This window comes from Pseudorca crassidens, chromosome 11 (assembly GCF_039906515.1).
Source record: "Pseudorca crassidens isolate mPseCra1 chromosome 11, mPseCra1.hap1, whole genome shotgun sequence".
Taxonomy (NCBI): domain Eukaryota; kingdom Metazoa; phylum Chordata; class Mammalia; order Artiodactyla; family Delphinidae; genus Pseudorca; species Pseudorca crassidens.
The window spans coordinates 68,424,581-68,444,065 of NC_090306.1; the positions used below are offsets into that span (position 1 = coordinate 68,424,581).

Sequence of the window (19,485 nt, forward strand, 5' to 3'; positions counted from 1 at the left end):
TAGAATTAGCAGCAAATGCGTGCAGAAGAGATTTCCAAGTCTCTCTTTGACAGGACACTGTGACCTTCAGAAGTGTTCCAATACCATGAAGAAAAGTTTAGCTTGCTGTTGACTCAGTTATAAGCAGGCATATCGAGTGAATAGAAACCTGATGGCTTCCCTTCCTTAGTTACATGACTGGCCACAATGTCATTAAAATAGGCAGATCATACCAAATTCAAAATCTTTGGGATATAAATCATTCACATAAATTTGCTTGAACAATCCACCTTCTTTAGATTCAAACACATTGGTCAGGTCATTATGATTACTATTGGTACAGCAAAGTCATTTAACATACAACGTGCTTAATTTTAAGAACATAAGAACGTGTTTTGTGGTCTATACAGCTTTATGAGTTCTATAAGCTTTCGTATAAGTTTTCCTCAGAGGATTCTACAAAATAAATATTATAACTATATATTATAGCTGAGGTAACAAAGGAACAGAGAAGTTAAGCAATTCACCCAGTGCCAAAAATGGTAGGTAGATCATCTGTAATTCAAACACAAACCCACATTTACCTATTTTTCCTTCAATACTGAGTGCCTTCCCATTAAGATTAAAAACAAAACAAAACAAACAAAAAACCTTCAAAATAATTAAGTAGTAATAGATAAGTAGTAATAGTAATAGATATCATTCCCTTGTCTAGTGAAAATTAGCACTGGACATTTCAATTATAATACCAACTCGGTAAAAATTCTCAGGAAAAAATAATTTTTGATACTTCTCTTTGAAGAAAAGTAATGTGTAAAGGTTATCTAATTTTGCCATACCTTAAAAGTCTAAAAAATAATAATTAAAAGTTTGGTATTAAAGAAAGAATAGGCAGATAAATTAAGGGAAGAGTATAAATGGTCCAGAAATAGACCTAAACACATAGAGAAAACTAGTGTGTGATAAAAGTGGTGTTTTGAACAAGGGAGTAAGGATGGACTATTTGTTGTTCCAAATGTTAACAAACAAACAATAAAGGTAGATTTTACCTCATTCTGTTTCAAAAGAAAAAAAAGCCCAATGGATCAAAAATCAAAATATTTAAAACAAAAGCAGAAAACCCTATTAACGTCCCAGAAGGAACTATGAATGAGTTTGTGAAAATAAGAATATTGGTGTGACAAAGACCTTTGTATATATCACACAAGAAGCCACAGTGAAGCCATAATGAAAAATAATGAGAAATTTGGTTACAAAATATATAAATTTTATCTATGGCAAGGTAGCTAGCAGATAAACTGATTAATAGATAGAGGCAAAGACAAATGACAAACTAAAAGAAAAATTCAATACATGTAAAACATTCTTAGTATATTTTTAGAAAAATAGTATCATATGAAAATGTAATTAATAGAAAATGTATTTAAAATGGCCAAGGCATAAGCAAAGAAGCTCAATTTCACTCATATTTAAGAAAATATAAATATTAGGAGACATCAATTTGTAACTATCAAAAGGTCATAAATTAAAATGTTTAATAATATGGCAGTGAAAGTTAAGAGGAAAGTTGTTCAAACTGTTCAAGCACTTTTGTTCAGAGTGATATAACTTGAGAACAATTTGTCAGTATCTTTCAAAATTTGAGATGCACAATATGATTTGGGAATTTTACTGCTGGTAATGTATTCTACAAATAGACTCCTACATATGTGCAAAAAGTCCAGTTATATTTATTCAGCTTTTTATAATAACAAAATGAGATGAGTTTAAATCACCCTAAAGAGCTAAATAAGTATGTTATATTCAAGCACTGAAATACTATATGGCTTTTTAAAGTAATGAGCTAGATGTTGTTGTTTATGCTAATATGGAAAGATACAGGTAAATAAATTTTTGCAGAATAGTGTGTATATTGCCCACTTGTGGTCAATTTTATATGAATATATATAGAAAATCCTGGAAATAAATACAAGAACATATTAATAGTCATTGTCTCTGGGTAGTGGAAATATGGAATAAGAGGGAATTTCTATTTAAAATTTTACAGCCGTCTATAATTTTTGATGTTATATCATGAACTTCTTTCTATACTGCTATAGTAAGAAAGTAGCAAAGTGAATTAGCATTAATTTCTTATATTTTCTTCTAGATAACAATAACAGAGTGAAACTGATAGCTGATGCCAGTATTCCAGGATCGGATTATATTAATGCCAGCTATGTTTCCGTAAGTTGCTATTTTTATATATATTTTTATAAAACATAAATACTGCAGTATTACTCTTCAAGCTATTTAAAACAAGAAAATCATTACAACCTCTATGAATTTAATGTACCAGTTCCTTACAACAACATTATGTATCCCTATTTTATACATGGGGAAACGGAGGCTCCAAACAGAGATTGCAATCTACCCAACGATCATTTCACTAATAAGTGGCAGACGTACAACTTCTAGCTACATATCCCCTGGTCTTTCCACTATTTCCTACGTTTGTCAGAATATTCTCTGTACACAATGAGGTCGGCCAACCTCTCTTTCAAAGAAAAATTAGTCATATGTACAGTCATGTCCATATAATATAAAAACCTATTATGCTCTTCCTCCCTTCTAGATTTTCAGTCCTTCTAGGGAACTATGATGCCTTGTTCTTTTCATCCTCAGCTACTTACAGAACGTGCACTCCATTGTAGCTACTCAACAAGCATATCTTAAGTGAACCAACATGGGGTGAACTGTGACATGCCTAGTATACTATGTTGCACATCACAGATAATAAATGCTTGCTGCATTGGATTGAAAGTTGAATAAACCAAAGTGTTTTAAGGATCTCTCCCTCTCCTTCTCCATGGCTCTTTTGTTCTCTCAATGCTCACCACTATCATAGGTACACAGAAACCTTAGATGCACCCAAGACCTCCACTTGGGTTGACACAATCACGAAATCCGAGAGTAGGAACTGCTTTTGTGGTTATTTAATCCAACCCTTCACCCAGGAAATCTTTCTGAAAAATTACTTGTAATTAGATATTAGCCTATCTTGGCATTGATTCACCTATTTCCTCCTTAAGGCAGATGATTCCACCACTGAACTACTCAAATACACAGTTGTTTTATAAAAACAACATATGTTCCCTTACATTTTCACCACTGACTTCAATTCTAATACATACCAAGGTTAACTATGCTTCTTATCATGACTCTACAGATACCTGAAGGTTCCTTCTACTGCCCACACTCCCACTGGTGTTTTATTTTTTCCTTATTCAGTCTTCTCATCCAGGCCTGCCATTTCATTTGGTCCCACTGGGGCTCTGCTTATGTGATGCTCCATCCTTTCCCCAACATCAAACATAACCTGTCCTATGTCCCATTCTCCCCAAGACTCTGTTAAGGGGGAAAAGAAGAATTCATCCTGAATTTTATATTCGTTGATAATTACTCCAAAATTACAATTATATATTGAATCTTATTGTGAAATAAGTGAACAATGGGAGCATTTAAGATTTCTTAATAGGAGAAGTGACGGGGGGGGGTTGCAGAGGTTAATAAGTCATCCTTTGAATTTCATCCCATTTTTATGCTAGAACTTTAAATCTATTTTGAAGAAAACCCAAATTTACTGTTGTGATGGTATATTTTATTCATTTATCAAATCATTGATTTCCCTGAAAATGTAATTCTTTTCTAAAGATTTTGGTGAAATCTTGTGCTTCCCAATTTTAATTGTATCCTAAACAATATAGCATGTAGAAGTTTTACTTTGATTTGTGGAATGAGGCATATATACATTTAGATATTTAAATTTAAACAATGATCATATATTTTATGATACCATAGAACAGAGCAAGAACAAATTGTTGTATCAGTGATCTATTAATTCGTATCATTTTTATTCACCAATAAGTAGATACAAATGAATAGCTTGTATCCTATAATGTTCAACCAGTTATGGGATGACAGTATAGGTTATGAATATGATTAGGAAGGCAACCAGACAGTTTTAGGAAGTATAACTGAACCACACATAAACAAAGGAATATTCATGAACCCCCAGTGTTCCCTCTAAATATTATAAGTTGTCAGGAGACAACCATAAGAAGATCACAACACAGGATGAGCAATAAACTAAATCTGAGTACATTAATACATATATATATGTTCTGCTGTGGTCAAGTGATGTTGTAATATAATAAATTTTACAACAAATTCACTATGACCCATATGTAATGATATGCGTAATCATTACTGAGCTACATGGTAAGCAGGCCCAGGTGGAAAGCACTTTATATTAAGGCAGGTTTCAGTATTGGAGTGGGCAGTATGCTGTATTGCTTTTACTTCTGGGGGTATCTCCTTCGCCTGGGATGTCAGGAACAGATGGAAATAGACAAAGTCATAATACCATAGTGGCCTCTCACTTCTCTATCCCCAAATTCAGGCAGTCTTCACCTCAGAAATAGTGAAGATTTCTCAGAATGAATGTTTGATGCCTCAGTTTCTCCCAACTCCCCACTTTTGTTCCATGGCACCTCTATCTGAAAGTTCATGAACACTTGTTCCAGGAGCAAAAGACAAAGGCCATCTACAAATGGACTCTGAATTCCTATTTCTTTGGAAGCTGGAGGAAAAGGGAAAAGAACTATAGAGCAAGGTAGAGAAAAAGCAAAATAACTAGTGTTTAGATGGAAAAGAAAAAGTGAAGTCTGGAGAAGGGAAAAGGGAAGACCAGTAGGTGGTCTGAAGGATGTACTTTAAGACTGGGAACTCCGGTCCTGGGTCTGTAATTAGATTACTATATGTTTATCTCTCTGCCCTTGGCTCTTCTTGGGAATTGTGCTCCTGAAGCTAGGACTCAAAGAGAGCCTGAAAAATGTTGATTAAGGATGGACTGTGGGAGAGAGGTAGGGAGGAAAATAGATACTGCATCCTTGTAAACAACCACTAATTGTACACATGACTTTAGGAATGTTTTCAAGAAAGCTAACAATAAGAACATTATGTAATGGGACAAGCCCCCAACCCACCACCCCAAATTATCTCTCCTGTCAACCTGAGATGCCTGAAATTACTTCAATTTGAGGATAGCTTTTACCATAGCTGGAGACTGAAGATTAAAGGCTATGATGCAAAGGAGCTGTAATCGTATCAGAAACATCAGATTTCGTCTACTCTGGTAGAAGATTATAGTACCAAAGGACACTGAATCCCTGAAAAAGGGAAATGCAAATAACTAGGAGAAACATTTTATAAATTGATCAATTACAGTTAATTGTCCTCACCCTTAAAACGCTTCCAGGACATCATTCTCTCGATTTTCCATCTACAGCTTTGACACTTTCATCTCAGTCTCGTTGGTTCTCTCTTATCTCCTTGGCCACCAAACACTGAAATTATCTACAGCCCAATCCTTGAATTTACTGTTTCTTTCCAAACTCATTTCTTTGACAATCTCAACCATTCTTGTGATTTTAAGTAAGATCTATTTGCTAACTACTTTGAAATTATGTCTCTAGTTTGGACTTCTTTCTGAATTCCAAGCTCATATACTCAGTTGCCTTCATGACATTGCCACTTGAATATCCAAAAGAAATTTCAAGTTTAATATTTCCATTATGAATTCTTGATTTTCCTTTTAACCTGCTTATCCTGGGTGTGGAGAAAAGGGAACCCACTACATTGTTGGTGGGAATGTAAATTGGTGCCGCCACTATGGAAAACAGTATGGAGCTTCCTTAAAAAACTAAAAATAGAGTTACCATATGACCCAGCAATCCCACTCCTGAGCATATATCTGGAGAAAACTCTAATTCAAAAAGGTACTTGCACCCCAATGTTCACAGCAGCACTATTTACAATAACCAAGACATGGAAGCCACCTACATGTCCATCGACAGGTGAACGGATAAAGATATGGTGTATATATACATAGGAATATTACTCAACCATTAAAAAAGAATGAAATAAAGCTATTTGCAGCAACATAGATGGACCCAGAGATTGTCATACTAAGTGAAGTAAGTCAGAAAGAGAAAGAAAAAGACAGAAATACCATATGATATCACTTATACGTGCAATCTAAAATATGATACAAATGAAACAGAAACAGACTCACAGACATAGAAAGCAAATTTATGGTTACCCAAGGGGAAAGGGGGTAGGGGACAGATAAATTAGGCGTTCAGGATTAGCAGATATAAAGTACTATCTATAAAACAGATAAACAACAACAAGGTCTTACTGTATAGCACAGGGAATGATATTCAATATCCTGCAATAAACCATAATGGAAAAGAATATGAAAAAGAATATATATTATATATGTATAACTGAATCACTTTGCTTTACACCAGAAACTAATACAACATTGCAAATCAACTATACTTAAGTAAAAAAAAAAAAATTTTTTAAGTCTGCTCTTCCTGAAGTTTTCCCCATCTTCATTTGGAATCATTATTGACTTCTCTATTTTTCTTATACCCAGTATCCAATCCATAAGCAAATTCTCTTGGCTCTGTCTTCAGAATTTATCCAGATTTTATCACTTCTCACAATCCCCACTGCTATCGCCCAAACTAACCCTTGGTTGGATTGTTGCAATAACCTTCTAACTACTCTCCCTCCTTTCTCCTTTAAACCATATCAGCTTGTCTTACAGAAACCAGGATGAAACTCTTAAACCATATACTCTGTATGTTCAAAATCTTTCAAAGGCTTTCCATATCATTCAGAGTAAAATCCAAGATCTTATAATTACCTACTCTAGGACCTAAAGCACCATTGTCCTCCCTCCCTTGTTCTTTCCGACGTCACCTTCTATTACTGTCCCCCTCATTCCAGCCACTTGCTGTTCTTAGAACATTCCAGACACATCTCTCCTTTAATGCTGTTATACTTGACTTTCTACCTGGAACACTTTTCCTTCAGATCTTGAAGGGATTACCCCCTTTCTGCTTCAGTTCTTTCCTCAGATTTCACCCATGAGTCTTTTCTGAACACCCTATTTTCTGAAAACTCTCTCTCACAACACATCACTTTTAAAAACTCTATGTAAATTGTTTATTTAATAGACTTATTAATAGGCTTGATGTCTATTTCCCCTAACTAGAATATAAGATAAATGAGAGTAGGAATTTTAGTCAGTGATGAATCCTCAGCTCCTAGAATAGTGCCTGACACACAGTAGACCTTCATAAATATTATCTGAATGGAGGAATGTGCATATTTTAAAAGTCTGCAGAGAAAGTGACTAAAATATTAATGGTGCTTCATTATGGACAGTGAGATTACAGATTAATTCCACATTCTATTATGTATTTTTCTGAATTTTCCAAACATTCTACACTGACTATATATTACTTTTTTAACCTAAAAAAAAAACCTTTACAATGTAAAATAATTATATATTTCAACTGAGACTGGAAACAGAGAAATGCTTTAGCATATAGTTTATTTAAGAGACTCAAGGTTTTATACCAGACACTGTCACTGGGTGATTTTGGGAAAATCACCTCAAGTAGCTCATTATTCTTTAGAGTAAAATACACTGGTTGGATTAGATTTTAGGGCCCCTTGAACTTTAAAATGTATATTTATTCAGTGTAATACTATATTCTCTGGCTACTGAGACAATTCCAATTTAAAAATAAAATTCACCTTTAATCCTCATTCCTCAAAATATTTTGATGTTTGGAATACATGTAATTTCATTACTATATTTTATTTATACAGTACCTTTCTTTAAGAAAAATCCACAGATATGACTCAAGTGGCATCCTTACATTCCAGGTGAATGGACTGAGTTTTAGAATAACTTGATAAAATCTACAAGAGCTATCATAATAGGGTTGAGACAAATCTCAGGTCCTATAGTAGTTAAATGAACCTTCTTATTATTCACATTACTCTTGGTCTGGAGCTCTGGAGAATAATTACTAATGCCATAGTTTACATAGATAAGTAATTTCTTGGAGAAAGAGTATGAAAATATCTGCACAATCTTTAAATATATGACAGTAACTTAGTGGAATGGGTAAGAGCGCTGGCTCTGGACTCAGACTACCTTACCAACTGTGAAATCTTCCACAAATTACTTCACATTCCTTAGCTTCAGTATCTTCCTCTCTAAAATGAGGATAATAATAGCTCTAATTCTCAAGGTTTTTATAAGAAACAAATTAATTGAAATACTAACTATAAGATGCTTAGCATATTGTCTGCTGTAAAGTGGTATTATTATTTTTTAGTCTTTACTGCTTTATTCAGAGTTAGAAATACATTTTAAGAACAGTTAGCTGTATAGTATATTACATTGTGAGGTTAAAATTAATGTTGGAAATTTTGAGTACTATTATTATTTAGCATTCAAAAATGTACAATATTTTAAAATATTAGGTCATCTCAAACTAGTATGTTTTTCTTACGTTGCTCAAAAACTAAAAAATACTATATATATGTAAATATTGATGCAGTGTTATAATTATATCATTCTAGGGCTACTTATGTCCAAATGAATTTATTGCTACTCAAGGTCCATTACCAGGAACAGTTGGGGATTTTTGGAGAATGGTGTGGGAAACCAGAGCAAAAACATTAGTAATGCTAACACAGTGTTTTGAAAAAGGGCGGGTAAGTTATTTGAAAATCTTTTCACAAAACTTTTACAATTCTGTTAATATATGTGTGACAATTTTAGCTAATACTTTGAGTCATCAATGACTTGGACATCTATAAAGCAGTTTTATCTTAGCAGTGATAACTGTGATATTTTACACACACACACACACACACACACACACACACACAAACGTATCTATATAAAACAATGGTTCTTATGACTGGTGACTCTTTTCTGAATACAGATCAGATGCCATCAGTATTGGCCAGAGGACAACAAACCAGTTACTGTCTTCGGAGATATAGTGATTACAAAGCTAATGGAGGATGTTCAAATAGATTGGACCATCAGAGATCTGAAAATTGAAAGGGTAAAAAAAAGGAGGGGAAGTCAAACATGATATAAAATATGAATGTTCTAAATGTCTAAAGTAAAATTAATTTCTAGACATATTGCTTGATACCTGTATATTCAATAATGCTTTTCTATTATTTTCAAAATAGAAGTTTTGAATTGGCACCTGCCTTCAATATCTACGTCACTGTGTTTAATTCCAAATTATATAAAGTTCATATTAACCAGTTAATATCAGATTCTTAGGTAGACAGGGGAAGAAAAAGGAGGAAACAACTAGATCACTAAGTTTATCTTATTTTATAAAGAAACTGTAATATCTGATTTAAAACAGGAATTTCCCAAATCACTTATCTCTGTCTACATCCTAATAACTGGATTTTCTGTTTAATCCAGAACCAATACAGAAGCGATAGCATAGGATCCCACTTATATAACGTAAAGGCCTATAAACACAGAAAATGATATAAGGATCTTTATACTTTCTGACATTATCAGATACTCTATACCTGTGTTGTGAATAATTTGTGATTGTGTTTAAGTTGTTAGGTCACAATTGTTCAAAATCTACTACTCTGGTGTTACAAAACGTTACATTATATTTGAATTTAAATACCCTACATTATCATCTGCTTGCAAGCCTTCTCATTGTTTGCATTCATACAGAAAGGCAATTTTCTTTATTGTAGCAATAGTAGAAGGCTTCTCTTATAGGAAATTATGAAAACACAGTTTCTTCTGTTTGGTAAATTGTCATTTTAAAAGATCACCTTGAAAACCTGGCAAGTCAGCTGTCTTATCATGTTTCTTTAATGTCATTTTGTCTAGCATGGGGATTGCATGACCATTAGACAGTGTAACTTTACTGCTTGGCCTGAGCATGGGGTTCCTGAAAACAGTGCGCCTCTAGTTCACTTTGTGAAGTTGGTTCGAGCAAGCAGAGCACATGACACCACACCTATGGTTGTTCACTGCAGGTAAGAGAGATTTTTAGAACCTCTGAACACTAGAAACACTAGAAATGGTACTGAAACTCAGTGTGACCTTTTTATTATCACGACACCATTGATTTTCTGGCAGAATGTTAATGTAGATTCAATCCAGCTTTTAGTTTTCAGATATTTTACTGGTTATAACAAATCAAGATGTAGTTTTATAAAAGGTTAGATGGCAGAGATAAAATGAGTAATGACTATGTCTAAAAGCAAGGGAAATATATATCCTGGTACAGGAATTTTCCTGAAATCTTGACTGGATTATACCTCTCGAAGGCCTTCAAATTAAAAACAAAAAAATTGTAGCCCATTTTTGATGTGGCTACACATCAAATGGATGAGTGTGGGTATGTAGGATTTTTTTATTTTTATGAATAAACATCTGATCCTTCATTATTTCAACTGATATTAGTCTAATATACTAATTTAAACTTTTTTGCAAAAGCAAGTTTCTAGATTTGACTTACAAAGAATAAAGAAAATGAACTTTAAAATAAAGATCAAATTAAGTGACCAACCCAAGCATGATTCAGAGTTTTTACAAACTATTCAAATATCTTTCTTTGACCTAGCTTTTTGAACATGATAAATAGAATGTGACCATAAATGAAGATTTTTTCCCCTCTTTATTTTCACTGGTATTTTATACCACTGAAATACCAATACTCCCCCGCAAAAAGAAATAAAACTCACAGTTGTTTAGAATTCAGAGTTCTGGACATATTGATATGATTTATGATTTCTAACATGATATATCTAAGTCAATCTCAACATGAGTTTCGTCAACAGTTGTAGTTTGCAAATTAAAGAAAAAGTGGGTGATAATATACTGTTTTATGATTCCACTTACATGAGGTACCTACAAGAGGTAAATTCAAAGAGACAAGAAACTGGAATTGTGGTTACTAGGGACTTGGGAGAGAGAGAAATGGAGAGTTACTGTTTAACGGGTACATAGCTTCTGTGTGGGATGATGAAAATATTCTGGAAACAGAGTGGTGTTGGCTGCACAAGACTGAATGTGCTTAATGCCACTGAATTGTGCACTTAAATATGGTTAAAATGGTAAATTTTATGTTATGTATCTTTTGCTACAATAAAAAAATTTAAGTAACAATATCTTTTAACCCATTATTATTAATTATAATAATTCCAGAAATTAATTGATGGATAATTATTCTAATGGGAATATACTATAATTAATGTGGTTAAATATGTAAGAAAATATTAATCCATTCAATTTTTAAACTTTTTTTTTTAGAGGAAAAAACTCAGCATGTAATTTAAATGAGTCTACATCTTCCAGGAATATTTTAGATTTTTTAAATTGTAAGAGTAATACACAAATGCTTGCTCATTATGAGATATCTTTTTTACATTTAAAAAGCATATAGAATTAAAAGTAAAAGCCTCATTCTTACCCTCCCAATTCCATATCCCCCCCATATATATAAAATTTTTAACAGATCAGTATATAGTATAAATAGAATAACAGTTTGCTTATAAAGTCAGTGATTGATTTTAAACTGGCATCACTGATGATTAAAACGGATAGTAAGCTTCCTTCAGCTTCTCCATGTTTTACATATACACTGCCACTGGATTAAAACAGTGGATTTAAAAATCCATTAAAAAAGAAAAGTACCATCTCTCTTGTAGCCTCAAAAAGAGTAGTCTCCTCCTTTGTGATTTAAATACATAAAAGAGACCAGAGAAAAAGTATGCTTATATTAATAATCATTTTAAAATATCATTTTAAAACTGTCTACTAAATGATTACCTCCAACCCCAACTTCTCACCTCAACTTTAGACTTATACATTTAACTTCCAGTTTAACCACAACATTCTGAAAATTTGATGTGTCCAAAACAGAACACTTAGATCAGTCTCCAAACTCCCTCCTTCTCATCCCCATCTTGGTAAACAGCAGTCCACTCTGCTTTGTACAGAAACCCTAGACTCATCTTCAACTCTCTGCTTCCTCTTACATTCCACATCCAACCCAACAGCAAATACTCTGATCCCTGCCCCCCATCACCTCTTCACACACTCTCCCCACCCTGGTCTCCTTGCTTTTCTTTGAACACACAGAACACTCTCCCACTCAGATCTGTTCTCTTCCTGCGCCCTCAGGCTGGAATGCTCCTCTCCCAGGTACCCAGGTGGTACACTCCCTAACCCTACTCAAGTTTCTTTTCAAATATCACATTGTCAGAGAACCTTTCTCTAATGACCCTGTCCTACCCTATCACCTTTTATCTCCTTAACCTAATTTATCTTTCTCCATAGCACTTATTGCGGCTGGGTATATCCTATGCATGTTTCTTTGCTGTGTGGACTACCATTCTCCGTCCTCTAGAATATAAGCTCCATAAGTTCAGGGACTTGGTAATGTTCACTGCTGTATTGCAGATGCCTAGGACAGTGTCTGACACTCAAAATATATTGAATGATGTAATGACTGATTACTCTGTTCGGGCATACATGTGTCTGTGTTATAGTGATCAGATTCATGTTGTAATGCTATTTCTTAGGTTGAATCATAGGTATTGTCGACATTAGAATATTTTTCACCTACAAAGATGGCAGTTTCGTGATGTTCAAAATGACATTTAAGATTAGGTGACCTTTCAAATGATGTTTTTTTTTTTTTTTTTCAGATTTACTTCCTATATTAACCATTTAAGTACCTAGGAGTCTTGTCTTTCTAATTGGAATTTCTGAAACAATCCTGTCAGGTTTATCAATTAACAGTTTATATGGAGCACATACCTGTCCTTCAGTATTAAACTAATTTCTTAAAAGGAAATAGCTTTCCAATTTTATTATCTATAGGAAGGAAAAGAAAATTCTAGGGAAGGTGAAAAGAACACATGAGAATCTATCAATGTGATGCAGAGGAAGTACTATATGGGCTAAATATTACAGTTGACATTTTTCATGTTTAGCACTCCTACTGGTAACCAAAAATATATTCAATAAAAAGTTTCTGGGGTTAAGAATTTTCAATGACTTTTAAAAATCTTCCCCATACTTCTCCAACTACAACCCTTAAAAATATTATGAAAGAACAGGGAAAGTCCAACTGGTTAAAAAAAAAAAACTCAAATATTTGACAGAGTATTTAACGATAATCATCTTGCTCTGTCTAAACAGTCTTGGGAACAATATAAATCCAAAGAAACTCCAAAGAAAATCTACCTTCAATAACAAAAGAAACTATTTATAATTTATTGCTATCATAGTTTATTTCCTTCATCACAATCAACATAAACAGGCTTTTTGCTGAATAATTTGCATGTAATTTCACTCTTCCTGCAGTGCTGGAGTTGGAAGAACTGGAGTTTTTATTGCTCTAGACCACTTAACACAACATGTAAATGATCATGATTTTGTGGATATATATGGATTAGTAGCTGAACTGAGAAGTGAAAGAATGTGCATGGTACAAAACCTGGTAAGATATCTAAAACTTCAAGCAGTTATCAGCTCTAGAATTTCTGCCTGGAAGGATCTTAGTGGCAGTGATCTGGTTAGACATGGCCTTGAACTATATTAGCAAAGCAGACATTCTCTTATCCTACATTATAAACCTCTGGGTGGGGGCAGGGTCGTGGGGACGACAGCTGATGGGGATTATAGGAGAACCGAAACCCACATGCCCCAGTTATCCTTCAGCACTGTTACTGACTACTCATCCTACCCTGTTTATACTGATAGGCATATAGAAAATAATTCATTAAATGGATTTGTCTTTAGCCTTTGGGAAACTTAGAAAATGAATCAAATTAATTTCTTTTGTAAACATGCTAGAAGTTGTATTTGGGAAAAGTTTATTAACTGTTACAGGTTTCTATGTATTTCACTTGTCCATATTTATCCCTTTTTATTATTAGTATTAATTATGTTTGTTATAGCATGTCATCAACCAACTAACTGGGAGTTGTTTGTTTTGTTGTTCTGGTTTGGACGTAAAAATATTTTTAAAATATAGATTTTTGTCATTAAAAAAATCATACGGTAGGGGGCTTCCCTGGTGGCACAGTGGTTGAGTCTGCCTGCCGATGCAGGGGACACGGGTTCGTGCCCCGGTCCGGGAGGATCCCACATGCTGCGGAGCAGCTGGGCCCGTGAGCCATAGCCACTGAGCCTGCGGGTCCAGAGCCTGTGCTCCGCAACGGGAGAGGCCAAAACAGTGGGAGGCCCGCGTGCCGCAAAAAATAAAAGTAAAAAAAATTATACAGTATAATGGTAATGAAACTAAAAACCCTGTTGAGTGTCTAGTAGGTTCCAAGTATTATACTAGATCCTTTACATGTATTATCTTATTTAATTCTTTATTTGTAAGGCAGGGCCAACGAAACTAATCAACAGACTAGGTATTATGGTCTCTGCTTTACAAGTAGGGAAGCAGATGTTCAAGAATTCAGTGATATTTAAAGGTCAGAGCTAAAATTCAAACCCAAATCTGTCTAACTATAATATATAGGATGTTCCTGTCATATCTTTGGATTGATATTTTTATGCTACAGAGAGATTTTTCTCATAATAAATATACAGTTCTTCTGTAACGGTATTTTCCAGGGTACCTACTAGAAAACACAAGTGGCTTTACAGTCATTAAAGGTGTGAGAAAACAGGCTCTTTGCTAAAATAAGTTTGAGAAAGAATTTCTTAGAATTACAGCCTCTATGCTAATGTGCATTGACAATTATAAATACAGAGCCCTTGTGGACATTTCCCAGATTTATATGACTATGAAATCCTTGAACACTTTTTGACCCCAAAACCTATAATGCCATGATGTCATGGAACATTAATGTTCTTAGGAAGATGCTGCTCTAGACCAGAGACATCCAAACTTTTAGGAACACACATCCCTTTCAGGAGAAATGTTTGAGCATTCAACTCCAATACATATATATTTATTCTTAAAATGTTGATTGTGCAGTTATGTAAATTATAAAGCGTACACAAGAAATTGAAAAACATGAGATAAAGGTCAAATAAGCAATTCTGACAACCTTGCTAATACTGGTGGCTTCATATTATCATAAGGTATTTTCAAAAGATAAATACTTAGCAGGAAATAATTGTTTCAATAGTGGTTTTAAATGCATGTTTTAAATTCTTTGTAATTTTTTAAAAAAGTGATCTAGCTTTTTGTCAGATCTGATTACACTGTTGTTGCTTTCACCTCACAGCATGGCTCTAAGACAGTTATTCTAGGAGCATGAAAAGTGTCAGCACTGCCATTTTATTGTCATTCATTGGTGCTTGCCTGACAGATCTTATCTTTAATCCACAGTCTCTTTGTAGGAATCTTTTTAAGCCACTTCAATTATGTGATGGCTAGGTAAAACTAGGTACTGTAATCCATGTGCATTCCCTTATATGCTGAAAGGGAGCACATGAGTGAAGTATCACTCTTCCCTTAGGAAACTTCAGAAATGGACTTCAACTTGTGGCCAGGCTTGGCTTCATGGGTATGTAGCCTATGCAGTCTCACGGGTCCCCACGCTCAAAAGGGCCTTGCACTCGATTTAATGTTTGCTGACACTGTTTTGAAAATCTTTAATAATTTTTGAGGAAGGAAACTCGTATTTTCATTTTGTAGTGGGCCCCACCAATTATGTAGCTGGTTGTTATCCAAAGATCTTTTAAGGGCTTCAAGATCAATACGACCATTAATGATTATTAAAACCAAATTATTTTTAGTTGAGAACAGGAATAAATAGCTAGCATTTTCCTCCCATGTCCCTGGGTGTACACATGTGCACTGGTGATCAATGTTCTTGGCATTGATCGAGATTGGTTGGCTCTCTAGGATAGGTTAGAGGGTGCAAATGATTGGGATATTTCCTTGTAGAGACTAGATTCGGTCTTCAAATTATAGAAGTCGAATTTTGTCATGCTCTACAATTTTGTGGAACCAAACTTTGTAAAGAGTGTGTTCAAGCATGCCTGTGAATAACTGCACACAATTTAGTATTCAGTATATGCTATAAACTTCATACATTATGCTGGAATAACCAGCCAGAGGAAAATGTTGCAGGTTGGGTAGGGGGATGAAAAGAGCCTGAATTTTGGTGTCAGAGAATTGAGTTCAGATTCCAGTCCTGCTAATTGCTGGCTTTGTGACTTTGTTTAATGAACCTCTCTGAGTTACTTCTCTTTTGTAAAATAGCTGTGTTACACTTTTCACAAGTCTATTGTAAGTATTAAGTAAGAGAAGGTATCTAAAGCACCAAGCATGCAGTAAACGCCCAGCGTGCAGTAAAGGTCTGACAATATAGTTGTGCCGATCGCTTTTTAAGATAAAAAGGTGGCAGTTCGTTAAAATCCTGATAAACACTTACTGAATCAATAGGTAGAAGTCATGAATATTAGTTGGCATGTTTGAAATAAGTACATCTTCATCGATATTCAAGAAAAGTATAGGGCTTCCCTGGTGGCGCAGTGGTTAAGAATCCGCCTGCCAATGCAGGGGACACGGGTTCGAGCCCTGGTCCGGGAAGATCCCACATGCCGCGGAGCAACTAAGCCCGTGTGCCACAACTACTGAGCCTGTGCTCTAGAGCCCGCGAGCCACAACTACTGAAGCCCGTGTGCCACAACTACTGAAGCCCGCGCGCCTAGAGCCTGTGCTCTGCAACAAGAGAAGCCACCACAATGAGAAGCCTGCGCCCCGCAACAAAGAGTAGCCCCCACTCACTGCAACTAGAGAAAGCCCCTGTGCAGCAGCAAAGACCCAATGTAGCAAAAAATTAAATAAATGAATACGTAAATTTATTAAAAAAAAAGTATAGGTAGCCCTTCCATAGAGGTTATAAAATTAAGATACATCCATGTTTACTAAATAATTAGCCTCCATTTTGTAAACGATATAAATCACTATTCTCAGATCCTCGCTTAAAATGTGGTACTCCAAAGCTCTCTTTCACCGGACTTTGTTCCCGGAAGCTATGCTCTTTACTGTCTTTTCTCTGTGATGGAAAAAAAGGAAAATGACCACACCCTGGCTCCAGTCCTTATAAACCAGCATTGCCTTGCACAAGAGTGGTTTCTTAGTTTCTTCTCTTGCACTTGGGAATGATTCCAATTTCTGTGAAGAATGCTGTCTCAGCACATACACAGTGGCCATGGCCAGGGGTGGGGAGGTGGGAACCTCAGCAATATATCACCACTAAAAGACACCAGAGGGCCCAGACCCTGGAGAGAACCTAAAGTTCTTTCACTGTCTACCAAAACACAGTTCATAGCAGCCCCAGGAGATGTGAAAGAGCTTTCTGAGAGATACTCTGCAGTGAGGTAATATCCTGAGCTACTATTCCTGCCTGAAAAAAGGATTAATCTGGATGAATCCCTTTTCTGCTCTGGTTCTCTTGAAAATAGACTGATGTGAACTCCTGAGGTAGAAGAAAAAAGAATAAGATATTTTTGGTGCCTAATTTTTTGCCACCAACATATATACATGGCTGGCCTTAAATCTCACAACATAGCTTTCCTGATCCCCCAGATGAGGAAACTGAACATCAGAAAAGTTTAATTCTTAAGGTAACAGGACTATCTAGGGTAGAAACTGGAACTGAACTCTTCACTGCCTCTCTGGCAATAACACACCACGGCAGAGGGATCTTGGAAAATGTAGTACTGCCCTGTGGAGCTCAGCCTGCCCTGCTGGCAGAGTTTACACCCATCATTCTTTCCAGTGGAGAAAGATGAGATTGGGACAGTTAGAAGTTTCACATATCAAATGTGACTTCAAATTCAAATGTGTTTTTTTTTTAAATACCAGAACTCATAAACTTAAATGACTGTTGTTTTCAAAGAAATTATACCATGTCAATATTATTTCTGTCAATAATGTTATTCATTGTGCAGTGCATATTTTAAAATACTCATTTGGAATTACCCTGAGAAGAAATTTAACAGCAATTTCAATAGAATTTTTATTACCTTGTAACAATCCTTCATTTCTTACCAAAACTGAATTATGTAACTTGATCATCCACCTCACAAACTTGATCCCTAATGACTTCTGAATGTTCCCCCAATCAAGTCTGTCCTGAAATGGTAAAGATCTGCTAACTGTGAGAATTAAATGAGGCTAAGTCAACATTCATTACGCAACTACCACATTCCAGGCACTATTACACACAATGGGAATAGAGCAGTGAATATGACAGAGTTCTGTCCTCATAGAACTGACAGTGATGAGATGTGTGTGGAAACATTTTGTAATCCACGAAGAAATAGGTATTCCTAATAATGACCAACAATCTCTAGAGACAGTTTCAATAGTGAAGTTCCAAAAAGGTTTTGAGGTGTAGTAGCAATAGATATGAATATAATTTCTTAAGATGGTCACTTTAGAGGACATTCTATTTAAATCAGTTGTCAGTATGTGTGTTTGTGTGTGTGTGTGTGTGAATCTTAAACATTTGGTTATATTCCTTTAACTTCAGGTACCTTCCCTATGTAAAAATGAGGGTGCTTTTCTATGACTGTAACCTTAACTACCTTTGGGAAAGTCCAAACCCAGAAATGCTAACAGGTTATTGAATTATATTGAATAAACTTAAAGAACCCAGATGGTATTGAATTTCATCCTAACTTTAGATGAAATGTTCGGAGTCCTGCCTTATATTTACAAATAGAGACCAGATCCTTGACATTAAGTAGGCCAAATGTTGGGTGATTAACAGAATTGTTAAATATTTTAAATATGTTGATGGTGTGTAGATATGCTCAGTCACAGCTTTTGAAAGTAAATTTAGTATCTGCATTCCAACAGCCATTCTAACAAGAAAAATATTTATAAGAAAAATTACTCAATTATGCCTAACAGGAAAAAGGAAACTTATAAACAAATTTAAATAATATAATTTGCTACTTTTTAAAATTACAGAAAGAAAGAACATATGAACACTTAGTATTTAATGACAAGTATTTTTAAAAACTGGAAACTACAAAAAGCCACAGGAATTTAGCAAATCTTATGTTTGAAATGATAAAAAATCATTTATATTCATGGTAAATTCTGTGCCTCTAACTTAGCTATTTAACATTCGTTGAGTTCAATATTACTTTTCACTGTAAAAGTATAGCCCCCCCCCCGCCCCCATATAAGAAAATCCCTACCCCGTCCATTTATTTAACCATCCTTTCTTTGGTGTCTAGGCACAGTATATCTTTTTACATCAGTGCGTTCTGGATCTCTTATCAAGTAAAGGAAGTAATCAGCCCATCTGTTTTGTTAACTATTCAGCACTTCAAAAGATGGACTCTTTGGACACCATGGAAGGTAAACAGAGGCAATGTATATCAATTTACTACTAGTTTACCACCTATAGCAGAAGCATTAATTTAATAATAACCGTATGTTGAAAATGTTTTAGAAGCTTGGCTGGCACACATATCAATTCTTTAATTTCTCTCTAATCCAAGTTAGGATAATAGCCTTTCCAGGTACACTGTATTTTTGTCATGAAACATTTAAATCTTTTGAACTGTTAACTTCAATTCTCTCTTGTGAC

At 34.9% G+C, this 19,485-nt stretch overlaps 2 protein-coding genes across 2 annotated transcripts in view; one reads left to right on the top strand and one right to left on the bottom strand.

The window, feature by feature from the left end:
• PTPRQ (protein tyrosine phosphatase receptor type Q) overlaps positions 1-19,485 on the top strand; it is a 239,279-nt gene that overhangs the window by 218,434 nt on the left and 1,360 nt on the right. The window contains exons 43-48 of the mRNA XM_067698707.1: positions 2,129-2,205; positions 8,473-8,607; positions 8,841-8,966; positions 9,779-9,927; positions 13,268-13,403; positions 19,130-19,253. Coding sequence (XP_067554808.1) covers positions 2,129-2,205; positions 8,473-8,607; positions 8,841-8,966; positions 9,779-9,927; positions 13,268-13,403; positions 19,130-19,253 — 747 coding nt within the window. The remainder of the gene's footprint in view (positions 1-2,128; positions 2,206-8,472; positions 8,608-8,840; positions 8,967-9,778; positions 9,928-13,267; positions 13,404-19,129; positions 19,254-19,485) is intronic.
• The window catches only part of LIN7A (lin-7 homolog A, crumbs cell polarity complex component), a 365,099-nt gene that overhangs the window by 34,424 nt on the left and 311,190 nt on the right, over positions 1-19,485 (bottom strand). The window lies entirely within an intron of this gene.